The sequence below is a fragment of the Ursus americanus genome, chromosome 23 (assembly GCF_024610735.1).
Source record: "Ursus americanus isolate L20-20 chromosome 23, mUrsAme1.1.p, whole genome shotgun sequence".
Lineage (NCBI taxonomy): Eukaryota > Metazoa > Chordata > Mammalia > Carnivora > Ursidae > Ursus > Ursus americanus.
In genome coordinates this window covers 43146150-43172557 of record NC_142149.1, presented here as the reverse complement: position 1 = coordinate 43172557, position 26408 = coordinate 43146150, and the positions used below count along the sequence as shown (strand labels likewise).

The window sequence follows — 26408 nt, the reverse complement described above, 5'->3', positions numbered from 1 at the left end:
TCCACAGTTTTTCAAATATCTGGGGAGGGGGGGATGGGTGGTTCATTCATCCATCCACTCATTTACCTAAGAAGCGTCTATCCCATGCCTCTCCCATGCTAGGCGGTAAGGAACTGGCCTATTCAGTACAGACATGGCCCTGCCCATACGCAGCTTCCAGTGTGGTGGGGGGTCCACCCCCCAGTGCTGGTCACTCTATTTCTGCCCGGCCCTGAGCTCAGTTTTGGTTGAATGGGGTGCTCCAAGAGCTGGGCTTATCACACCGGCTCTCAATTGGACCACAAACTACAGTTTTGACCCCAACCAACTCCTGGGCACCTGGGCCTGCCTGATGGTAGGGCTGGGGAGGGGAAGCCACTCTTGGAGCTAGAAAAATGCTAATTGGGGCGCCTGCGTAGCGCAGTCGTTAGGCGTCTGCCTTGGGCTCAGGGCGTGATCCCAGCATTCCGGGATCGAGTCCCGCATCGGGCTCCTCCGCTGGGAGCCTGCTTCTTCCTCTCCCACTCCCCTGCTGTGTTTCCTCTCTCGCTGGCTGTCACATAAATAAATAAAATCTTAAAAAAAAAGAAAGAAAGAAAGAAAAATGCTAATTGGTTCCCCAGTTGTCAGTGGTCTGGGAAGGCCCCATGAGGCCCCTAACGCCAGACTCCCAAGGCTGCCGGCTGGGGGCTGTCTGCCACCAGGAGTCTGACAGCCTGGAGAGCAGCTTGCGAAGGAACCGGGACTGAGGCAGCAGCCCCTGGCAGCTTGGGAGGCTTCCAGACAGGCAAGGCAGACTGTTATTTTGGGGCTGCCGCAGGCATGACCTCCAGGCCTGTATGCCACCAGGAAGCCACGAAAGGGCTAACGTGGGGTTGACCTCCCCTCGTTCCAGGCCCAGGCCCACCATAAGGATGGTTCCAGCTGGCCTGGGCTTCCAGTCTCCCACAGGTATCCAGTAACCGCCCGAATGCCTCTGTGAGTACACGGCCGTGTCTGCGACAGCCAGGGGACCCCGCCTCAATCGGAAAGCACAGATCCCGGCTTCCACACGGGCTCATCAGAGAGGACAACCACAGGCTCAGGCTTGGAAGCAGCTCAGGACCGTCGGCTTGTTTGTGGTCCCTCCTTGCAAATCCCTGGGGCTTTGGTTCCCATGGCATAGGACCTCTGGGCCTTCATCCCCCCTCCAGGACGCCCCCTCAGTCTCCTCCAGCAGCTCCTAGCCTTCCTTCCTCTCCACTATGGGTTTCCTCAAGTTCAGGCCTGCCCACGCCGCGTACTCCATGCACCCCCAGGGTACCCCATGTCTACGTGTGTGCAGATGCCCCCTGGGCCTCCCCAACCAGCGTGGGGCCAGCAGTCCTCACCCTTCTGCTGCCCATGGGCAAGACACATAAGCCATCTGGCTGGGCCGCCTCCGGCTCGGCACTAAAACCTGCACCACAGAGCTGCAACTTGCCCGACCCGGGCCCGTGTGAAGGACGCGCTGCCTTGTGCTCTGGGAGCCTGGACGCTTCTGACCCAGTCTGCAGAGGGAGCCCAAGTTCACCCGGGGGACCACCACATCGCCCGGCCTGGCTGCGGTGCAAACCCAGGAAATAAACCGTGCCGCCTGCAGGCGCGTGGGCCGCAGGCCTCCTCGGCCACGTCATTAATAGGCCATCTGTGTCTGCATGACTGAGGAGATGGAGTCTCTGCCCTTCCCAGGGGTGTGCGTGTGTGTGTGTGTGTGTGTGTGTGTGTGTGCGCGCGCACGTGTGTCCTGTGCGGATGCGAGCAGAGCGGGCGGTGAGGGCCCCTGGGGCCTCCCCTCCTCAACCCACTCAAAGCAACATTCTGTCTCCCCGGCTGCAACTGCTCTGTCAGCCCGAGGGACACAGATGCACCCTGACAGGGCGGGGGCAGGAGGAAGCCCCAGCTAGAGGGTGGAGGAGGGAGCCACTTCTCCAGAAAACCCCATTCCGGGCTCCTCCCTGAGGCCCACGGCACCCCCAGGGCCAGTCCCAGCACGGCCTGCTCCTCTGCCTGCCTGCCCAGGGGCCACCTGCACTTGCCCACGGTCCCTACAAGGACTTCACTGCGGCAGGGATGGCAGGGGAGGCGACCTCGTGGGAATTAGAAGTGCAAACGGAGCCAAGTAGAATTAGCTGGGAAGGCCTTCTGCACCAAGGGCCGGGGGACATGGAGAAGGTTTCAGGAGAACAGAGGCCCAGCTGTTGATGCTGGTCATGTCTGGAGGGGCTGACCTACAGCCAGTGTTTCCCTTCTACGGGATAACACTTGGCAACCTTCAGAATTTTATAATAAACACACCTTACTTTTGGAACAATAGAAAAAAAAGCCCGAATGATATAAAGATAGATGCCAGGTCTTAATCCAAAGACAGAAGTCTTGAAGAGTCCTGCAGAAACAGCTGTCATGTCTAGCCCCAACATCAGGCAAGCCAACCATCCCTCTGGCTGCTTTCTCTCATTAAGGACCCTCAGTCTCTAAGTCTTGGGCTGAAACCTGGACCCTTTGGCGCAGAAGGAGTGAGGGCCCAGAGGACAAGACCCTGCTTTGGGCCCCAGCTCAGCCACACAGCAGCTCAGTACGTGCATCTCTCCTCTGGGCCTCAGGCTGCAGGGCTTAACTACCTGCCCCAGTCACCTCTGGAGCCTGTCGTGAGACCAGGAATTTTAAAAATGAAGACCACGAACATTAAAGCATCATGTAAGCGGTGGAGGGCCGTCTACCACACCAGGTACTGTTCCCACCAGTGGGGCCGAGCTCCCCTTGTGACGGCGGCAACCTGGCATGCCACCGCAGCAGCGCAGCCTCCACGAATACCAAAGGGCCCTGGGCACAGTCATTTTGCTCATTAGGACCAGGGAAACCAGGAGTCCTCCCTTCCTGAGACGCAAGACAAGTGCCGAGAAGAGACGGTACAGGCCAGCTTCGGAAAGATACGTTTTCATACTCTGCGAAAAACCTCAGTGGGTATCACATTCCCGCAAAGATCCATAGTGTTCATGGCATTTCCAGCCCCAAATGAGCACTTGTTTGAGAAATGGCCCCCAGTGGACACTCCTCCTGCGCGCGATCACGTGCTAAGGTCCAGCTGCCCACACGGGCACAGGTGGGGAGCTGAGGGCACAGGGAGGACGACGCGCCAGGATGAGCCCCGTGGCGGGTGTGGCAGATGCCGGCCTGGTGCCCAAGGCGCTGTCCAGCTGGCTAACGGCGGGCGTGTGACAGCTGCTATCCCGGGACGGGGGGCAAGGGGGACTTACCTCTCCCTCGGGCCCACGTGTAGACACGACTAGTCTCAGTGCTTCTGGGCTTTTGCTCTGTGGGCTCCACGGGCAAAGGTCGGAAGTGGGGGTCATCGGCCCGGCCAGGGGTCTTCAGCGGCAGGATGTACTTGGGGAGCCCTTTGTAGAACCAGGCCCCCGACCTCTTCCAGACCTGGCAGGGGTGACATCTGCTTAGAGCAAGGGATGCAGAGCGGCCCTCCCTGTGCCGCGCTCCCACGCTGGCCCGCCCTCCTCTCCTGCTGAAGTGCCCCACGCTGTGGGTGCCCAGAAGGTGCTCCCCAGATGCCACCCGCATTCCTCCCACCTGCCTCTTCCCTGGAGGCTCTGGGGCAGAGCGAGCGACAGGAGGCTAGGCGAAGGGCTGGGCTCGGGGCGGGCGCAGTACTGGAAGCTGTTCTGGAGAGCTCCCCGGGGACGAGGCTATCTCTGTGCAGGTGCAGGAAGGGCCCCAACCTCAGAGAGCCTCAGATTAGAATTCACAGCAGCACTGAGATAAGGTCCCCGAACTCTTCATGCTTACTTCAAGAAACACCAAGTACTCCATAATCTCTTCTCCGCCAAAGGAAATACATTCAGGGTATTCAGTAAGAGGAGGAGAATGTGAAGGAACGTGACCTTCTCAGAGAAGACCTTGGCAGTTCAGAGCAGACGGCCTGGGTTTGACCTGGACCTGTCACCCGGCAGCTGTGAGATCTGGACACATCGACCTTCCAGATCCCCAGTTTCATCACCAGAAGGTGGAATGTAGGAACAGTGCCCGCCCCACAGGGCAGCCATGAGGACCAGACTCTTGAATGAATGGAAGGCCCACTGCCCAGCGCCGGGCACAAAGCAGCCACTCGAAGATGTAATGCTCATCACGGTCACTGTCACCCTCTTTCTCTCATCTGACAGACATGGAAGTCTTACAACAGTGGACCAAGTTCCCTACTCAAAAGAGAGAATTAATTAATTTATTTATGGGGGCGGGGTGCAGAGGGAGATGAGAGAGAGAATCTTAAGCAGGATCCACGCCAGGCTCGACCTCACAACCCTGAGATCGTGACCTGAGCCAAAATCAAGAGTTGGATGCTTAGCTAACTGAGCCACCCAGGCACCCCCCAAAAGAGAGACTTGAAAATCAGAAGGCCAGAGGTTGCCCCGATTCTCTCTAGGACAGATTTTCCTAATCCCCAAGCTTCCTCTGTACATTGGTTTTGTGGGATATTAACACGGACTGGACCAAAAAAAAAAAAAAAAGTTCCTGCTCATGTACACTTGGGAAGCACTAGGTTAAATGAAGCATTACTGCAGGACTTCTCAGAGCCTTTAAGACACCAGTGTACGTAGGGTTCTCCAACAGAGCCAAAGAACATACAGAGCTTCCCACCTGGAATCCACTCAACAGGTTTTCCTAGAGAAACTCAACCCTATTAACTGGTCTGCATAGACTCGGCACCTAACTGTGCAGTGCTGGAGTCACTCAACTATCATGAGTCCTCCCTTTTTTTTTTAAAAGATTTTATTTATTCATTTATTTATTTATGTGACAGAGAGACAGCCAGCGAGAGAGGGAACACAGCAGGGGAGTGGGAGAGGAAGAAGCAGGCTCCCAGCAGAGGAGCCCGATGTGGGACTCGATCCCGGAACGCCGGGATCACTCCCTGAGCCGAAGGCAGCCGCTTAACGACTGCGCTACCCAGGTGCCCCCATGAGTCCTCTCTTTATGCTCCAGAGTGCCAGGCATGGGGCCACTGAGTCCCAACCCTGTCCCTGGCTGGAATCACTCACTTCTCCCTCCCAGATGCCCTGTGCAGAAGGGCCCGCTTTTGTGTGGCCCTTGAACAACATAGAACCCGTCTGGTAGGAAGAATGCCTTGTGGAGCCCCCTTTAAAGAACCCTTTCTGATCCTCTCATGGCCCTCCTCCAGTAAGTATTTATTTGAATTGACAGCGTGTACACCTGGTCTCAAATTCACGAAACACAAAATTGAAGTCTCCTCCCCATTCCGAGGCATCTAGTGATAAGTTCTTTGAGGAAGCTCTGTTATTATCCCCACTTTCCAGATGGGAAAATTGAGGTTCCTACAACTTAAGCAACTTACCCAAGGCCAGCCCACTGTTCTATGGGCCTCTGTTCCACACTGGAGGCCCCAGAGCCTCATCCCAACAGTTTACCGATGCAAAGTAGGTGCTCACTATGCGTGGCTGAGTGGTGAGTAAAGCCTCAGCAGGGCAGACATCATCGTGGACTCTGAGCGTCCTGCAGACTGGGTGCCCAGGGGGGAGGGAGCGGCCGTACAGGGAGAGCGGATGGGTTTAAGCAGTGGCCGCCAAGGCCACCCTGTCTTTGCAGAGCTGCTGCGTGGTTCCTGAGAACACGGGCCCAAGCCCAAGAGGGGCTCACTCAGCCTCCCTGTGCTAAGCACCCGTCAGTGCTGGCTTTGCCGGCCCTCCCCTAAGCACATTGGCCTCCTGCCCCCCAACATGGGCTGGGCCTCAGGGGATGAAATGCAGCGAGCCCTCAAGAGCCATCTGTATACCCTGGGCATGTATACAATTTGTTCTGAAGGACCATGTAGACGCAACCCGTGTTTGCCTCCCACCGAACTATCTATCACGGTTAAGTAATGGTCTCCACCACCACTTTTTAATGGCTTCCTAGTTTGGCTTTATTAAAACTAATTAAACCAGCCCTCCACTGATAGACATTTATTTATTTTTTTTTAAAGATTTTATTTATTTATGTGACAGAGAGACAGCCAGTGAGAGAGGGAACACAGCAGGGGGAGTGGGAGAGGAAGAAGCAGGCTCACAGCGGAGGAGCCCGATGTGGGACTCGATCCCGGTACGCCGGGATCACGCCCTGAGCCGAAGGCAGACGCTTTAACGACTGCGCTACCCAGGCGCCCCCCACTGATAGACATTTAAGTGGTTTCCAAATTTTCACTCTTGTGAACAGCACTGCAACAATCACCTTTGCACACTCATCGGACAGGTGCCCATTACGGTCTTAGAAAACACCCCGGGGGGCGGATCTGCGGGGTCAAGGCATGTGTATCCATTTAGATGGTGACCTGTATCGTCAGACCAACCTCCAGGAAGAAAAGCTGAATCTCCAGAGGAGGGCTAAGTGTCTTCAGGGTGGGAAGCCTACACTACCCTTCCCGGTGGGATCTGGGGCTGGTCTGGGGACCTGCTCAGAGCAGTTCCCATGGGCCGGCGGGTGTGGGGAAGGTGCGTGTTAGGACCCAAGGCCCCCAGATTTAGATGCCAGAGGAGGGAGGATGGGGACTCCACGGCCACCCCTGGGGCACACTGTCACGTGGGCCTGTGTGAAGGGGAGTGGACAGGACAACGCCGAGGGAGGCTCAGTGATGTGGCTTACACATCACGGCTGTGTGGCTCTCAGTGGGAGAGACCAAGAGATGCTACGGAGCTGTGTGTGGGGATTCCATGGGGCCAGACGCATCCCTGATCCTGACTGAGGTCCCATCGCGGCCTCCTGGGCTCTTGCTGCAGAGCTGGGATTATGGTTCTGGCCCATGCCTGGGCATAGTCCTTGCTTTCCTTTTTTGTTTTAAATTAAAATAAATTTTAAATTAAAAAAAAATATCATAACAGGGGCGCCTGGATGGCTCAGTTGGTGTCCATCTTTGGCTCAGGTCATGATTCCAGGGTCCTGGGATGGGCCCCGCATCAGGCCCCCTGCTCAGCGGGGAGCCTGCTTCTCCCTCTCCCTCTGCCCCTCCCCCCAACTCATAATCCTGCTTTCTCTCACTAACAAACAAATAAAATATAAAAATAAAATAAAAATTATCCATAACATAAAATTTACCATCTTGGCCATTTCTAAGGGTAGGTTCAGTAGTGTTAAGCACGGTCACATTGTATAGCCCACCTCCAGAGCTCTTCTCTTGTAAAACAGAAACTCTGAACCCGCTGAACAATAGCTCCTTCCTCCCCCGTCCTCCTAGCCCCTGACAGCCACCATTGTACTTTCTGAGAATCTGACTCAGAAAGAAGTTGATGACTCTAGGTATTTTGTATGAATGGAATCGTACGGTATTGATCTTTTTGTGACTTGGCATAAGATCCTCGAGGTGTTGCAACCTGGGTCAGAACTTTCTTCCTTTTCGAGGCTGAATGGTATTCCATCGTACGTCTATACCGCATTTTATCTAGCCATTCATCCATTGATGGACACTTGGGTCGTGTCTACCTTTAGGCTGCTCCTTTCATTTTTATTTTTTTAAAGATTTTTAAAATTTTATTTTTACGAGAGAGAGAGAACACGAGCGGGGGGAGGGGCAGAGGGAGAAGGAGAAGCAGGCTCCCCGCTGAGCAGGGAGCCCGCTGTGGGGCTTGATCCCAGGACCCTGAGATCATGACCTGAGCCGAAGACAGACGCTTAACAGACTGAGCCACCCAGGTGCCCCTGGTCCTTTCCATTTTAGAGACCACTAGGCTCTACCATCCAGGAGGGGCGGACAGGGCGCTCATCACTGTATCTTCAAACTCCTAGCCTATGCCCGACACACAGTAGGTGCTCAGCAAACACCGGCTGCATGGCTGAAAGGCAGCTGTAAGTAGTTTGTCGGAACATGTCCCAGTCCATATAGTTGTCACCTTCCTGGAGATGTGGCCTGAGGGTTTCACCTAAGTCCTTGTAATTAATCAAATGGACGTACTGTTTCAGATTAAAGAGGGATAAAGAAGAAGTGCTTAGCAGGGCGTGCCAGTGCCCAGCAAGCTCCAGCAAGCCTCCCTGACCTTGCCCTCCGGGCCCTTCCTCGAGCACCAGTGTGACCCACAGCCCTGGCTGCTCCTGGCTGCCCCGGCACATCGCAGCCAACAGGCCCCGTGTCCTCAGCCTCACCTCCTGTTGCAACGATCCACCTCCAGCCCGACCTCATGCTTAAAAAAATACTGATCAGTAAAGTGCTTTTAGAAAATAGGATAAAGAGCCCAAGATCCAAAGCATTAGGCTGAATTGCATGAACATGGGGACAGTCAATGGTTTTTTGGTATTCAATCATTTCCTATAAAGCCCCCTGTGAATTTCATATAATTCACTCTGATATTTATGCTCAGCAGGGCAATGACCCTGTGGGGCTATCCTGGGGTCCAGTGGGTCAGTCACTCTATGTGGGTCTACGGTCCTGGGGCCTGGGGTCTGCCTACTCTCTCACGTTGGCACTGCAGTCTGGGCAAACCTGAGGCCGTCGCAATGGACAGAGACCAGAAGACCAGAAAGGCCAGTGATCCTGGACCAGCTGGAGGAGCCGCAGTTCCAAGGGCCCCACAGCGGCCGTGACCAGAGCACACAGGTGCTTTACCAATACGGATGGCACTCCTGGGTAGGGGTGCATGAAATGCAGTGTTCTGGAAAGTGCCTTCCACCGGGACAGCAGGACTGCTGAGGCAAGGCGGGAGGGATCCCAGCTGGGCTGAGGTCTGAGCTGCCACCCCGCCTCCCCCCATGTCAATCCATGCCATCCTCAGATCTTCTCTCGCCTTGCTGCCCACTCTGCCCTGCGAAATGCACAACTGGAGCTTTTATTTGCATGATTTCTGCTCTGTGCCTCCAGGCCCATCACCCACTACCTGGCCCAGCACCCGGCCCCCTCCCCAAGAACAGCAGCAGGAGAAGCCCTCTACAGATCGGAAAACCTCCACTTTCTATAGAAGCCGTGGGATTCTGTAAAACCCCAGTCTGCTCCCCACGTGTGGTTTGCTGTGATAAGGCCAGCACAGCAGCCATCCTTGAAAATGCCATTTAATAGGAAAAGACCCGCATTGCCGCCATGGAATTTGCAGGGGTGGCCAGCAGCATTAAAGCCTCCCCGTAGCACTGCTCTGCACTCTGCTTCGAGATTTTCATTAGGATTTCAGCTCACGGCCAACCTGACTGCAGATACTGATGGATATTAGCCAAGCTGTTCCCAGGGAATTTTAATTACCGTGATAACAATTGCTAATCATTGGCATTTCCTAAATGGCTATGGCTGGAGAAGGTGGTGATTGCCAGGCCCTGTTGGGAAGAAGAGGATCCCACGGGACCCGCCGCTGGGGAGGATGGGCAAGGGACGGTCCAAGATCTCTGTCCCTGCCCACTGCTCCACCCCTTCCGTGTGCTACCCGCCTTTCCCTGCCTCCCAAGCAGCTCAGGAGTGCAGCTGCATGAATTCAGGGGAGGCGTCCACACCTGGGAAGAGCAGAGGTACAGTCTGTGGCCTTTGCACATGCTGTTCCTTCCACCTGATGTGTACTTCATCCTCGTCTCCCACCAAGGCAGTGACACTGCCCCTAGGAAGACTTCCGTGCCACCTGGAGCCGAGCCAGAGCACCTGTGCTCTGCTGCTGGAGGCCGTGTGGAGAGGCAGCGGCTCCGGCACCTCACCCAGCCGGGGAGCTGCGAGCCCAAGGGCAAGGCTGTGCCACCCCCGTACTCCCAGGGCCCGCGAGGAGGCGGTGCGTGGCAAGACTGTTGCTGACTGACAAAACGAACGAACAAACGAAGAAGGCAAAGCAAAGGAATCATCCTCGGGGGACAGAACGTGGGACTCTGTCTTCAGGGAGACCATGTTCTGTCTGCTTAACAAGCTCCAGGCTGGCCCAGGCTTGAAAAGCCACAGGAAATGGCCTGTTATACAGAAGTCTTCCTGCTTACACTTCGTTCTTTTAAAAAGGGTCTCTTAAAGGGTCAGCCCACTCGGCAGACAGGCCGCACGGCCTTCCCTAACACGTTACCTGAACACACACGCACACACGCACACACGCACACACACACACACACACGCACACGCACAGTGTGTCGGCCTCCCAGGAACTCCACCAGGCAAGCTAACCTTCACTGCATGGCCAACAGGACCCCAGAACTCTACCACCCTTGCCTCCCTCACCAGCCTCATCTCTTGCCTCGTCCTGCCCTGCACTCGGGCTCAGCCAGACACAGCCCCTCTCACTCCCTGACCACAGTAGGCTGTCTCTTGCTTCCAGGCCTCTGTACATGTTTTCCTTCTTCCCTCCCTGGTCTGGGATGAAGAAATCCAGCCTGCAATGCACACACTGTCATGACGACCCATATATATGGCCTGTTTCCTGCACCAGATTGAAAGCTCCAAAGTCCGTAACGGTAGGATGCACACAGGGCCCCCAACGCATGACAGCACACAAAAATCTGTCAGCTGAGGCTACTGAGCACGTCCAAATTTCAAGGCTTTATGTAACTCAAGTTCCTTAAGAGAAGCACTGGCCGAGAGGGTGTCATAGACTGAAGTGTGCCCATGCCCCAATTCATACGTTGACGTCCTGGGGGATGGTGTTGAGAGATGGGCCTTCGGGAGGTAGTTACGGTTAGATGGGGCCATAAGGGTGGGCCCCTCATAATGGGATTAATGTCCTTAGAAGTGACACCAGAGAACATGTTTCTGTGTCTTCTGTGCGAGGACACAGAGAGGTGGCAGCCACCTGCAGGCCAGGAAGAGCGCTCTCACCAGGAACTGACTCTGCTGGCACTTTGATCTGGACCTTCCAACCTCCAGAACTGCGAGCAGTAGACTCTTGTTCTCTAAGCCCCTGTCTAGGCTCTCTCGTTATGGCTGCCTGAGCTGAGGGAGCAGCTGCCTGGGAGCTTGTAGAAGCTTAACAACGGCCCCCATTATTTTCCTCTCCTCCCATCGAGAGGGGGGTCTATTTCCCCACCCTTCAAATCTGCTCTAGGCTTGTGACTTACTTTGACCAACAGACGGTGGTGGTGGGAACATAGGACTTTCGATCCGAGCCTGAGAGGCCCAGCAGCTCCCCTTCTCAGTCTGGAACACTGCGGCCATCGTGTGAGACAGCCTGGTCCAGTGTCCGAGATGGAGAACTGAGATGCCCCAGCCCCAGCCAGCACCACCTGCAGAGCAGTGAGGCTTCTTGGACCCCTCCCCGGTGCAACTGTCCACAACGGCAGCCCTTGGATGCCCTGGGAGACCTCGGCAAAGGAACCGCCCTGCTGAGCCCAGCCCAAACTGCAGGCTCATGAGCCAAGAAATGATTGCTGTTTTAAGCAATTTAAGGCTCCAGGCCTCCAGCAGGAGATCCATCCTCTGTCTAGACACTCCTAGAAAAAGAAACAATCAGGTACGTTGATAACTAATTGAGTAAAGCAGGAAAGTTAAATTCAGGGACTTAAAAGAAACAACTGGAGAAGAAAAGGCTCCTAAGAAGTTAAAAATACAATGCAGAAATATAAATGTAAAATAAAGGCTAAAAGGTAAAAATGAGGAAATTTGGAACGTGGAGCACAAAGAGAAAGAAACAGAAAAATGTAAAAGAAGTGATAAGGGACAAGAAATGATCAATTTGAGGGGTCTAATTCCTAATAGTATACTCCCCAGAAAGAGAGAGAAATAAAAAAAATTCCTGGAGCTGAAGAAGAACGTATATCTTCAGATTAAAAGATTTTTATTGAATATAAGGCAGGAAAAATGAAAAGTCAAAAAAAGCAATAGATACATACTCATAAAATCATTTAATTTCAAATATAAAAAAGAAGATTCTAGAAGCTTCCAGAAAGAAAAAAGAGGCCTATGAAGAAACCAGAATCAGAACAGCATCAGACTTATCATCAGCAACACTGGATGCTAAAAAGCTATCCACCTAGAGTTCTATCAGTCAAACTATCAATCGAACATGACAGCAGAATAGAGACGTTTTTAGACTTGCAGGGACTCCAAGTTTTCCTTGCACATTCCATTTTTAAGAGGCTACTTAAGGATGGGCTCCAGCAAAACGCAGGTGAAAAACAAGAAAGAGGAAGACAGAGGATCCTAGAAACAGCCCTCCTGAGTTGGAAGGAAGTCCCATGAGGCTGGGTTTTAGTAACTAGAGCAGGCTGGAGCCGGAAGAGGGTCTGCAGGGGTTTCTGACAGGGAAAGAGAAGGCTCTGCACAACAGAAGGTAAAATCAAGAAGCTGTGTAAATGGGCGTAACACTTCAATATTTTTTTTTGTCATTGAGGGGAAAAAAATCAGTAAAAACCTCCAGGGAAAATTAAAAATCAGACCAGAAAATCATGATCTAAATACTAGGTCAATTAAAATATGACATAGAAATGAAAAGTTCAAAAGGAATTCATCGGATCATGATACTAGGAACATTTTCATTTGGGGGATGCAGGGGTCAAGGTAGTTACCAAATGTGATCTTCAGAGGCACCTGGGTGACTCAGTACGTTAAACATCTGCCTTCAGCTCAGGTCATGATCTCAGGGTCCTGGGATCGAGCCCCTCATTGGGCTCCCTGCTCCTTGGAGAGCCTGTTTCTCCCTCTCCCTCTGCCTGCCATTCCCCCTGCTTGTGTTCTCTCTGTCAAATAAATAAATAAAATCTTAAAAAAAATGTGATCTTCACATGTCATCTGACACTGAGGTGTTTAATGTTTACAAAAAATTAGAAAACTTAAATCCCCAATAATTATTGACCACTTTGTATGTGTCAGGCACCATTCCTAGGATTTTTTTTTTTTAAGATTTTATTTATTTATTCGACAGAGATAGAGACAGCCAGCGAGAGAGGGAACACAAGCAGGGGGAGTGGGAGAGGAAGAAGCAGGCTCATAGCGGAGAAGCCTGATGTGGGGCTCGATCCCAGAATGCCGGGATCACGCCCTGAGCCGAAGGCAGACGCTCAACCGCTGTGCCACCCAGGCGCCCCATTCCTAGGATTTTATATACAGTAACTTAGTTAACTCTCACCGATACGCTATACCGTTGGTACTATCAGCAGCTCTAGTTTACAGATGGGGACACAGCAGGGGCAGAGAGAACAGGGAAGAAAGGAACATGAACTGAAACCCAGTCTGGCCTGGGACCTGCCCTCTTCACCCCCTTATAAAATCATACACGGCTTTGCTAAATCAAATGCTATTTATGGATTTCTCAACCTGAACTAACCTAGATACAGCGTGTTCTAACTTTTCGTAGATTCCGTATTTGTCTCTCTGGCATCCATTAATCACGTGGCCAAACTACTGGCCAAAGCCGTTGCTATTTGCCCTGTGATGTGGCTTCTGGAGGCACGTGAGGGTCATGTCACAAGCCCTCCGACCAATCCCGAGTCCACACCACATTGCCAACCATGCCTTAGCTGACCCTCCCCTACCAAGCAGTGTTCCCCTGCCCTAAATCACCCAGGGCTGCCCTGTAGGCCCCACCGCCTCCCTAAACTGCTGCAACTAGCCAATCCGAAGACAGTTACCCTGCCCTGCCTTGCCTTTCCTGTAGAAACCCCGATAAGGGCCCTGGCCTGAGCTTTCCCTTCACTCCTTTCTGCCTCCTGACCGAACCTGGCGCTTCCCCATGTGACCCTGTGTGTGGCATGCCCCCTTTCTCTTGGGAACGATATATAAGCAACAGATTGTCCTTTCAAGGGCATTCACCTCTCTGTGTTGTCACTTAGTCACTTTTGTAAATTAAGACCCGGCGCGAATCACAAAGCATGGGAGAATTAATTATGGCTAAAGAACAATCTCAAGGCACCATTCCGGCATCTAATTCGTAAAGGTATAGTCTAGAGAAGGAAGGAGGTGGGAACAGGGAAGGGAAGGGAAGAACAGAGGCATTCGTGCCCACCGCTCACGCAGAAAGTTGATGGAAGAAGAAAGAGGCAAATATTATATAAAGTTACACATTTCATCAAATTCCAACAAATTTTCAGTTATAAAGAATAAAAGTATCAACAGTGAGGAGTGGGGGGCAGCAGAGTGGCCAGGTCAGCCAGCTCATCACCTTTCAGAGCATGCAGTCCACAGAGGATACCCGAAGCTCTCCCAGGGATAAAGTCACGGCAGGAGCCAGCCCGTGAACTAACACAGCCCATCTGCACACAGTGGGGAGAGGCCGGGCAGGCGACTGCCCTTCTCCAGCTCCTCAGAATGATCGGATTGTTTTCTTTCTTTCTTTAGAGATTTTATTTATTTGACAGAGACAGAGACAGGGCACAAGTAGGCAGAGTGGCAGCAGAGGGAGAAGCAGAGAAGCAGGCTCCCCGCTGAGCGGGGAGCCTGACGCAGGGCACAATCCCAGGACCCGGGGATCATGACCTGAGCTGACAGCAGACACTTAACCGACGGAGCCACCCAGGCACCCTGGATTTTTCTTTTAACTACCTACGTGTATTACTTTGATTAAGATTAAAGTCTAACCGATTGGTCATCGGCTGTCCGTGTTATTGAGTTCCTGGGCTGTGTGACGTGTGGAGTTGGGCAATCTGTGGCTGGTATATTGAACCTGGATGTGACTTAAGAGAGAAACGTTGGGAAAAAAATAAATAAAATAAAATTTTAAAAAAGAGAAAAGTTGGTAGTTCAGGAAAGGAAAAGAAAGCACTCATTAAAATTTTTTGTAGTGGAGCAAGATAGGAAAAGAATCAATTCATGGTTAGTTTAAAAACATCTGCCCGAGGTGCGCCTGGGTGGCACAGCAGTTAAGCGTCTGCCTTCGGCTCAGGGCGTGATCCTGGCGTTATGGGATCGAGCCCCACATCAGGCTCCTCTGCTATGAGCCTGCTTCTTCCTCCCCCACTCCCCCTGCTTGTGTTCCGTCTCTCGCTGGCTGTGTCTCTATCTCTGTCAAATAAATAAATAAAATCTTAAAAAAAACAAAAAAAAAACAAAAAAACATCTGCACGAGGTCATATTACTGAAATTTCTGTCCCTGAAGAAAGTCAATGTCCTTCTCAGATGTCACTGTACCCATCTAACCTCCAGGAGTCAGAATTTTTTTAAAGGTTTATTTATTTATTTGACAGAGAGAGAGAGAGAGCACAAGCAAGGGGAGGGGCACAGGGAGAAGCAGACTCCCCGCTGAGCAGGGAGCCGGACCTGGGGCTCAATCTCAGGACCCTGAGATCATGAGCCGAGCTGAAGGCAGGCGCTTAACCAACTGAGCCACCCAGGCGCCCCAGGAGTCAGAATTCTGACGGCGGGAAAAACCTGGACAGTGTTTCAAAGGGAACCAGGGCCTCCCAGCACGAAGACAGGCCGCGCTGGGTCCCTCAGAAAGCAGGAAGGGCCGGGGCATCGTGTGCTGTTGGTCAGAGGGAGGCTGCTCTCAAAGACCGCTGGCCAGTGCCCTCCGACCAGGTTTCCGTGGTGACAAGCTGAGTATGAAAAGCCGTAATTACAGCCAATGGTGACAAGCTGATAGTCAGCAAGGCAAGGTGATGTGAGATGCGCTCACGTAACACACATACTCGTTTTTAGTACTGATCGGTGCAGGAACGCTGGCATTCAAACCAGACCGGGACCACCCTACCTTACAGTTCTGCCTAACAGCTTGACTGCTTGCTGCCCTCAAGGAGGAAGGAGACTCAGCATTTATATAGTGCGTGTGACCGTGGCACGGACTTGACCGTGCGTGTATTTGCTCAGCGTGAGCAGCGAGTGGGGGCGGGCAGCAGGTCCCCAGGCCTGTGACCACACAGGGGCAGCTCGGGGAGCCCTGCGGTATCTGCCAGCCTTCAACCCTACCTCTACCTGCCCCGGGGAAGGGGCTGCCTCTGTGATCCGGAAGACGGCTGCGATTCTTACCCTGAGAAGGTGCTGGGGGTCACGTCAGCAAAAAACAGAAAACAGGTGCATCCAGTCTTCCTAAAAAAAAATTGCTCAAAAGTAGAGTTCATTTGATCAACAGATGAATTAAAGCAAAAAGCCCCTGAGTAGGGAACTCACGGTACCAGAAAATGAACAGTGACCAATGAAATAAAGACAGAATTCAGTCTAAATAAGGAGTGTACATCTAATTACAAAATGATAAAAATGGGAAGGAATGATGCTTAAAATGTAGGTATAAATAATCACTTCATGGGCGCCTCGGTGGCTCCGTTGGTTAAGCACCGCAGGATCCAGGGATCGAGTGCCGCACTGGGCTCCCTGCTCAGTGGGGAGCCTGCTTCTCCCTCTCCCCTTGCTCCTCCCCCCTGCTCATGCTCTCTCTCTGTCAAATAAATAAGTAAAATATTTTTTAAAAAATCAGTTAACAAAAGAGAATCTGACCCAAAATTCCAGATTGTCTCAACAAAAGCAAAAAGTGGCTTAAAACCATAAGATATCGAGGAATAAACCTAACCAAAGAGATGAGGATCTGTACTCTGAAAACTACAGAACACGCATGAAAGACATTGAGGAAGACGTAAAGAAATGGAAAACTGTTCCATGCTCACAGATCGGAAGAACAAATATTTTGAAAATGTCTGTGCTACACAGAGCAGTCTATACATTCAAGCAATCCCTATCAAAACACCATCAACTGTTTTCACAGAGCTAGAACAAATAATCCTAAAATTTGTAAGGAATCAGAAAAGACCCGGAATAGCCAAAGGAATGTTGAACAGTAAAACCAACACTGGTGGCATCCCAAGTCCTGACTTCAAGCTCTCTTACAAAGCTGTAATCATCAAGACAGTATGGTACTGGCACAAAACCGGCACGCAGATCAATGGAACAGAAGAGAGCACCCAGAAATGGGCCCTCAACTCTGGGGTCAACGCATCTTCGACAAAGCAAGAAAGAAGATCCAATGGAAAAAAGACAGTCTCTCCAACAAATGGTGTTGGGAAAATCAGACAGCCACATGTGGAAGAATGAAACTGGACCACTTTTTTACACCACATACAAAAATAGACTCAAAATGGATGAGACCTAAATGTGAGACAGGAATCCATCAAAATCTTAGAGGAGAACACAGGCAGCAACCTCTTCGACTTCGGCCGCAGCAACTTCTTGCTAGACATGCCGCCAAAGGCAAAATGAACTCCTGGGACCTCATCAAGATAAAAAGCTTTTTTTTGCACAGCAAAGGAAACAGTTGATGAAACCAAGACAACTGACAGAATGGGAGAAGATACTTGCCAATGTCTTATCAGATAAAGGGCTAGTATCCAAAATCCATAAAGAATTTATCAAACTCAACACCCAAAGAATAATCCAATTAAGATATAGGCAGAAGACATGAACAGACATTTCTCAAAGAAGACATACACATGGCCAACAGACACTTGAAAAAATGTTCAGCATCACTCGGCATCAGGGAAATACAAATCAAACCACAATGCAATACCACTTCATACCAGTCAGAATCACTAAAATTAACAAGTCAGGAAACGACAGATGTTGGCAAAGATGTGGAGAAGGGAACCCTCTTACACTGTTGGTGGGAAAGCAAGCTGGTGCTACCACTCTGGAAAACAAGATGGAGGTTCCTCAAAAAGTTGAAAATAGAGCTACCCTATGACCCAGCAATTGAATTAATGGGTATTTACCCCAAAGATATAATGTGGTGATCCGAAGGGGTACCTGCACCCCAATGTTTATAGCAGCAATGTCCACAATAGCCAAATTATGGATAAAGAAGGTGTGGTATATACAGACAATGGAATATTACTCAGCCATCAAAAAATGAAATCTTGCCATTTGCAATGACTTGGATGGAACTAGAGGGTATTATGCTGAGTGAAATAAGTCAATCAGAGAAAGACAATTATCATATGATTCATATGTGTAATTTAAGAAACAAAACAGAAGAGCATGGGGGAAGGGATGGAAAAATAAAACAAGACAAAATCAGAGAGGGAGACAAACCATAAGAGACTCTTAATCGTAGGAAACAAACTGAGGGTTGCTAGAGGGGAGGGGGGCAGGGGAGGGGGTAACTGGGTGACGGGCATTAGGAGGGCACGTGATGTAATGAGCACTGGGTGTTACATACAACTGATGAATCACTGACCTCTACCTCTGAAACTAATCATATATTATACGTTAATTAACTGAATTTAAATAAGTTTTTAAAAAGTGGCTGAAAAAAAAGCACTGGGCTCCTCATTCTCAGAGGCAAGGGGAGTTAATAGACGCTGTTTCTATCGTGATATAAGCAATTAGACAAATACTGGCTTAAATGTTTAAAAACTTATATATGTATATACACACTTATCTGTCCATTCAAGACAACCAGCAGAATTAAAACTAGGGAAAAGTTTCATCATACCGAAATACGTGATTTTCTAAGTTTTCTTTTTCTTTCTCTTCCTTCCTCCCTCCCTCGTTCCCTGTCTCTCTCTTGTTGTTTTGAAAATTTCCTTCCTGTTCTTGCCATTTTTGTTTTGGGTAGAGATTGAGTTTCAAGCAGCCATCTTTCCTCATTGCTTGCTTCCCCTACCTCAGAAAGATGAAGCTTACAACGGCCTCTGAAGACGGAGTGAGTAGATACGAATTCATTCAAATAACATTTATTCAGCACTGCCTATGTGTTACGACAGAGCTGGGAAGAAAAGAGCAAATGGGCTTGCAAATGCGGGGCCCATGGCATAAACCAGCCAGGCTAAGGCCCATGGCCAGGTTTTCCTACCACAGGAGCGTGTCCATGCTCCGCCTTCTCAGACCCTTCTGTCCTGAGGCGGCTTCCCTCTATCCATCCCCCAAGCGCCTGGGCGCCTGGGCGGTGAAACCTAGCAATCCCAGCCGACAAAGGGCTTTGGGAAGCCCCGGGGCAGCAGGCCAGAGCTCTCCTCCTGCCCCAGGCTCTCCACTTACCCCGTGGGACATGCTAACTCAGAACTCACCAGTTAGCAGAAAGCTAAGGGAGACCCCCCCAGGAGTATTTGTGTATTTGCGTTTTAAAGGATACTACTTTAAAACCTTGAGGGTGTGTGTGTGTGTGTGTGTGTGTGTGTGTGTTTGCGTGTGTGTGTGTGTGTGTGTGTGTTTGCGTGTGTGTGTGTGTGTGTGTGTGTGTGTGTGTGTGTGTGCTGGTGAGCCTGGGAGAAAGCCTCCACGGAACTCTAGGCCCCAGCTCATCCTGGCTGGACAGTCTCGGCTTCCTGGGCTGCTGATGGCTGGCCGGCTCCCCACACTGGGGCCAGGCCTGCGCCCCGTCAGGAGACGGCTGGAAATTAAGCCCCAGCAAAGACAGGGCGCACACCCGCCCCTTCCTCCAGCCCAGCCGCAGGCAGCTCCTCCCTCAGCCCAAGAGCTTGGGGGAGCCCCTTGTGAATTTTCTTTTCAAGTGGGTTTTGAGCCACCGGGTCAGTCTGGAAGGCAAGCAATTGGCAGCGTAGTGGAACGGAAAAAATGCAGCGTGAAAAAATCTTCCGAGGGTGCTATCTGTTTTCTTGACAGATAATTTAACCACCTTGGCTAGATTATTTCAGAACCAAAGGAAATGCTCTGGCTTCCATTAACCCCTGGCGAGAGGCTCGCTCCTGTGAGGCTTCTGCACGATTACTGGCGAGGAGGGTTTGCCAGCTTCGGAGGGAAGTGGCTCCCAACAGTGGCTCTCCACGGTGGAGGGGCTGTGTGGGGCGGGTGGGCCAACCTCCACGCGGGCCTCACCCCTTCCTCACTGCCTCAACTCTGGGGCCGTGTGCCCCCGGGGTGCTGCCTAGCCCCCCGCATCTCCGCATCTCCCCCATTCCCTGTGATGTGGAAAGGTCCCCGCAAGCCACTGAGAACAGGAGCCCCCTCCCCATCTTCCTCCTCTCTGGGCCACACGCCATCTAGTCCCTGTACTCAGAGTGGTCTTGTGAGGTCACCAAATCCGTGCAGGCTAATGACGCTTTCACAACTGGTGTTAATGACTTGCTTTGTCAACCCGGCCTGCAGGCCCCTCTCACTCTTCATTTGCATGCAGCATGAAATCCCTCTGCATCCCAAATATTTAACTATCTTCCCTGTTCCAAGACAGATTTGAGAGGGCAGGCGTGTTACGGTGGCGTTTGGCCGCGAAGCCCGCCTCTGTCCCCAGATGGAGTGGGCCGAACGCAGGAAATGAATAGAGCTGGAATCAGAAAATTGGATAGGCCAATTATACCCCGCCAGGTCTTTTCAGAGGAGCTTTGTGATTTTGATTCAATTCCCAGAACAACAAACATGCCTGTGTTTAAACACAGTCTCAGAAACATATTCCAAAGCCAACGCAAAAGCGTTTCTGGGCTGACCGCGACCCGGCAGGGCTGGCGGGCCTCGCGGGCCTCGCGGGGCGCTTTCCTCCACTGTGGGTCTGATTAGTCCTTCCTTTCCCACTGCTCTGGCTCCTTCGTGGGGAAAACCGAGAATTCTAAGGCTCCAGGGCCTTGTCTGTCTTCCAGAGTCACCATGGTCTCTTTCTTCTTGTTTTTAGCTCTTTCTTCCTCCTTGCCTTCTGGGAGATCTTTAAAGTTTTTGTCCCTACCACCAATTCAAGCTTTTCGGTGTCCGGTTTTCACAATCCCATGTTATCGTTAAGGGGTGTGCTGGGAAACCCAGCACCCATACGAAAGTACACGAAAACACAGCAGATTTCAAAGAATCGTAGCCAAGTAAACACCTGTGAACTCCTGGAGAAATTAAATATTACTGAATCTGAGAAGCCTAAGCCCTCCCTGTCTTCCAGAGGTAACTGTCAGGAATCTTGTGTTAAGCCATCCTCTGCTTTTCTATAAAACAACAACAAAACAAAAAACAAAAACAACAAAAAAACACTTGTGAATTTCTAAATAAAATTAATATTTCCTATTACTGGGCTTTGAACATTATATTCGTGAATCACTGTGTATTCTTTGGTGACTTTTTTCCCCTTTGCTTATTGTGTTCTTAATTCATCCTTTGATGAGCTTAGCTGCTGTTCTTTTTTCACCGCTATATAGTATTTCACAGCCACAATTTATCTATCCATTATACCATGAAAGGCCAGCTGGCTTGTCTCCAGGTTCTTTTGCTGTTACAAAATAAGCTTCTGCCTGCACTCCTGGTCACGTCTCCCGGGGAGCACTGTGAGTTTCTCCAGGTCGTACAACTAGAGTGGGGTGTGCGGTGGGGCATTGTGCATGGGAGATGGTATTTGTAAGGTGCCGGGTGCAGTGGGGAGAGAATCAGCCGGACTCCTAGCAAATGGGCTACTCTGATTTAGTCTGCAGACAAGGGAGCATCAGGACCTGGCTCATGACTGTGACATGACCCTCAAGTGGATACAGTTTGGGAAGAGCAGGCAAAATTCAAGGGTCAAGGGGACAACCGGGTGCTGGGACCCAAAGCCAGGTTCAGAGATGCAAATCGTTATTAGAAAGTGGTGAGGGCCAGGCTGGGCTTTAGTTCTGGGTGCGTTGGCCTGGTCTGGGATGTAATGACCTACAAAGTTGAAACAAGAAGAAGCGGGGCAGGGAGCCAGGGGTCCCCCAGAGGGTGGGGGATGACCACTTTGGCAACGAAGGGGAGAGAGGCTGAGGACCACCTCTGTTCATCCATCCTGTCTCCTTCCAGCCCTGGAGCTGTCCTGGAATAGGAAGGGCTGAGGGCCTATTCTCGAGAGCAGTCGTCACAGGTTTGGTAGAAAATCAGGAGCAGGAAGCTGGTCTAGTGGCAACAGCCTGTCAGACAGCCCAGGTTCAAATCCCAGCTCTTCATGTCCTCACTGTGTCATCTTGAACTTGTCCCTTAAGGTCCCAGAGCTTCCATTTGGCTGGAAAATGGGGATACAGAGCCCCATGCCTGGCCCAGAGGAAGATCCCAACAAAGGCCAGTTCCTTCCTGATTCCTTTTTTTTTGATAGAGGGATTTTCTGGCGCTGTGGTAGGTCATGTGTCTTGAGTTATTTCCTTAGAATTGGGGATGGATGTGTTTTTCCAGGGCTGGGCACCACCTAGGAGCTTAATAAAACTTCCTGAAGGATGGAGTCACACTCTACTCCCTAGTCTCCATCTGCAAGACAGCTGGCTAGGGGGAGGGGCATCACCGTGCCAGCCTATGTCATTTGGCATCTGAAAAACGGGCAGGAAAATCTGATGATCCAAACTTTTATTCAAATTAGTGCAGGAAAACGACCAAATTATATGCTTTCTCGCTCATGTTAAGCCCACCTCCCTAGGGACACATACCGGAGGGTATCATAGCAAGGAAAACCAGGTCACAGGGACCCAATACGGGGGAGCGGGGGGGGGGGGAGCTCGATTGTGGTGTCACGACACTATCATACCAACATATCCACAGGGACAGTGAAGCTGGCCCGCACCTTGTTATACTAAGGTCGGTCACACAGATCACATGGTTCCCAAGCCCACAGACTGCTGAGCACCCTGGGGTGGCTGAGTAAGTGGGGGGCGCCCACAGTGCGACAGAGCCAAGCGGTAAGAACTGTGGGCCATGCTCCTGGTAAGGCTTCCCAGCCGGCCGTGTCAACTCATCTCCCTACTCCCCGTGGCCAAAGAGCCTCCTGCAATCAAGCCCCCTTGCCCGCCGCTCAGTGGAACCCAGGGCCTCAAACACGGAAGCAGGGAACCTCACTGGCTCCATGCTGCGCTGTGAACACGTTGGCACAGTGTGTCCCCATCCTGGACAGCTCCTTCCCCAGGGAGTCCCTGGTCTTTAGGTCTTTGCTGACATCTTAGCTTCTCAAAGAGGTCTACCCTGGTCAGTCTCCACCCCTCCCCCTTTTTAAATTTTTATTTTTTTTTAAAGATCTTATTTATTTATTTATTTGAGAGAGAAAGAGTGGGAGAGCCAGACAGCACAAGCAGGGGGAGGGGCAGAGGGCAGAGGGAGAAGCAGGCTCCCCATTGAGCAGGGAGCCCCTTGCAGGACTCGATCCCAGGACCCCGGGATCATGACCTGGGCTGAAGGCAGACTTAACCGACTGAGCCACCCACACGTCCCTCTCCCCCTTTTTTAAAACTGTGGTAAAATATACATAATATAAAACCTACCATTCTGCCCATTTTTAGTTATCCAGTCCAGGGCCATTAAGTACATTTGCGTGATCGTGCTACTGCCACCACCATCTGTCTCCAGACCTTTCTCATCTTCATCTGAAACTCTGTGCCCACGAAAGAGTAACTCCTCCCTCCCCCAACTCCTGGCCCCTGGCAACCACCGTTCCACCTTCTATGAGTTTGACTACTCCAGGGACCCCACATACGTGGGCTCCTACAATATTCGTCCTTTTGTGTGGAGCTTATTTCCCTTAGCACCATGTCCTCCGGGTTCTTCTAGGCTGTAGCGTGTGTCAGAATTCAATGCCTTTTAAGACTGAATAATATGAATAATAACCGGTGCATACAAGATTTTGTTTATCCATTCATTAACAGTAGCCACTCGGGCTGTTTCCACCGTCAGGCTGATGTGAATAGTGCCGCCACAAACGTTAGTGTGCGGTATCCGTTGGAGCCCCTGCTCTCACTCAGTGCTTCAGGGTACATACTCGGAGGAGAGCTGGTAGATCATTAATTGCCACCACACTGTTGTCCCCGGAGGCTGCGCTGGTCCACATTCCCCCAGCAGTGCACAAGGTGCCAGTCTCCCCACATCCTCACCAACACGTGCTATTTTCTGTTTTGTTTTGTTTTTTAAGGTTTTATGTATTCATTTGACAGAGAGAGCAAGCACAAGCAAGGGGAGCGACAGCAGAGGGACGGGGAGAAGCAGGCTCCCCGCTGAGCAAGGAGCCTGACATGGGACTCGATCCCAGGACCCTGGGATCATGACCCGAGCCAAAGGCAGACGCTCAAAGCCTGAGCCACCCAGGAGCCCCTATTTCCTGCTTTTTAAATATCAGCCGTCCTAATTCTCGAGTGATGTGGTGACTGGTCTACTTTTAACCCCGCAGCCTCCCTCCCCACCCTGCACCCACCACTCCTGATTATTGGCCCTGTTCTACTCTTTCTTCTTCCCATTCAGAATCTGACAGCCTATATAATTTACTTATCGATTAGTTTGGTTATGTTCATTGTTCCCTCTCTCTTCCCCTAGCCCCTGCTAGAATGTAAACTCAAGGTACAGGTATTTGGCTGTTTTGTCCACTGCTATTTTCCAAGGGCTTAAAGTAGTACCCAGCACATAGTAATTCCTCAATGCTGAACGCATAAATGAAAGAACGAACGAACGAACGAACGGAGAGTTGAGTTATGAGGAGCTTTAGAGGCAGACACACCTGGCTTCAACCCCTGGCTCCATCGATTACCACCTGGCGTCTTTGGGCAAGTGACCTCCTTTCTCTAAGCCTCAGTTTCCCCATTTGTCACACAAGGACAATAATGAGTGCCTCACCAGGCTCCTGAGAGGCTGAAGCTAGACATTCGCGGTCTGGCCCACAGCGGGTGCTCGGTTAACATCCATACTCAACGCCAGACTGCATTCCTCCGGCGCGCACGGGCAGGACAACGGGGCCAGTGGACTGGAGCACAGTGGTGAGAAAGTCCTCTTGGATTGGGTAGCATCTCAGAGAGGAAAGTTCTCTAGTGCACAGACACAGCCATAGGCAGGCACCCCAAATAAGGGGCAGGGAAATGGGTGGGAGACAGCTCTGCCCCCCCCACAGGAGGAAGGGGGGCTGGTGGGCCCCAGGACCCTACTCCTCCTGCCACTTCCACATGTGTGGGAGGCCAGGAGCCTGCACTGACGGTCTGCTTGGCAGAGCCACGGAGTGTGGGAGGTGACCAACACACTGAGGAAGTATGGCCATCCGGGTCCCCCTGGGACGCCGTGACAGCAGCCCAGAGCCAGACGCAGATGGCGGGGCCCTCAAGCAGCCGCCCGCCTGCCTGCTCGAGTGCCAGCCACCCACTCCTGAGCGCACTCATGGGCCTCCGGAGGGGGCCCTCTGGCAAAGCTGTTTGCAGCAAAAATCCAAACTGCAAGTAACAGCAGGACCGGGAGAGAACCAGCGTGGGGAAGCAGATGGCAGCTTGCAGTGAGCGCGGGCTGCCCGCCTGGGAGGCAGGTGCCACAGGGGGGCTGGGCTCGGCTGGTGCGGCCGCTTCCCACGGGCGCTGGCTTGCAGTTGAGGAAGCCCCTGCTTCTCCTGGCCTCCTGCAGGCCTGTGCCAAGGTGGACCCTCTCCAGGCTAGGCAATTTAGAGATGATTTTTTTTTAAAGATTTTATTTATTCATTTGTGAGCGAGAGACAGAGGAGAGCACAAGCAGGGGAGAGGGAGAGAGAGAAGCAGACTCTCCACTGAGCTGGGAGCCCAATGCAGGGCTCGATCCTGGGACTTGAGTGGAAGGCAGATGCTTAACCATCTGAGCCACCCAGGCACCCCAATTTAGAGATGATTAAAGACCACCGTGGGAAGCCACTTTCCTACTTCAGAAATTCCTCTTTCAGTCAATCAACAAACAGGAGAGAGGGGCCAGGAGGTGAAAATACAGACACAGAACCAATGGGCATCCATGTGGGACCCCAGCCAGGGCCAGCTGTGATGAGACTTCGGGGAAATCAAAAACACCCTACTGGGAAAACATTCTGAAGTGATCTGAACAGGGAACTGGCTTTCCTTTTTTGCAGACGTCTCTTTCAATCAGCAAACATTTCCCAAGCAGCTTTTATATGCAGAGCACTGCAGGAATCAGAGTAAGTGTCCGTGCAGCCCCCGGACTCCGCTGAGTTACAATCAGGATGCAGAGCGAAACTGGGAAGGCAAAGCAAACGCTCTAATTGTATTAATCAGCTTTCAATTGCTTACAAATTGGTCTTCTCCCCTTTCTACTCAGCCCCCTCGGAGACTGCCTGCATCCTCAAAGAAGACTTACTCCAAAGCTACAGCCTCTAAAAAGAGGCTAGAGGAATAGTTTCTAGAATCCTGGGGAATTTAGAGTCTAATTAACTTTTCCATGGATTACAGTATAACTTTGAGTGAGTCACTGTATTTTTTTAATGAATCGGGATTAAAGGCTAAACAAGAAATGAAATAATTTCCGGCTTGCAGCGTCATGTGTTTGGAAGCCCCTGACGCAGCCCCCTCCTAACCTTGCGCTAACACAGGAAAGCGCGTGAAGAAAGGGCACAAGGACAGCAGCAAAGGAAGACTCTGACGGTCAGCCTACGTACAGCTGGTCTCCCCTCTGACGAAAGAGTGGGCCGGACGGGAAGCACATCACTGGCCCACCTGGCGGGGATCAGGAGACAAGGGTCCGAAGCCCCTGGACAGCCGTCTGGGGGTTTCTGGAGCCACGGAGGAGCTGTCCTTCCTCTCCCAACCCTGTCTTTATCGCTGGGAGACAGATTCCCAGAAGAGAACCAGGTGTGGGAAGGAGCTGGCATCGTGAGCGGCATCTGGGAAGGTGAGCTTCTTGAAGGCTCAGCAGTGGGAGAGCAGGGACAGGCGGGAAGAACAAAGGAGGCCTGCAGATTTCTCCCTCCCTC

At 51.6% G+C, this 26408-nt stretch overlaps 1 protein-coding gene across 1 annotated transcript in view; it reads right to left on the bottom strand.

The window, feature by feature from the left end:
* Positions 1 to 26408, bottom strand: part of RPH3AL (rabphilin 3A like (without C2 domains)) — a 114522-nt gene that overhangs the window by 22728 nt on the left and 65386 nt on the right. Inside the window, 1 exon segment of the mRNA XM_087854669.1 lies at positions 3255 to 3429. Within this exon segment, the coding sequence (XP_087710795.1) occupies positions 3255 to 3429 (175 nt within the window).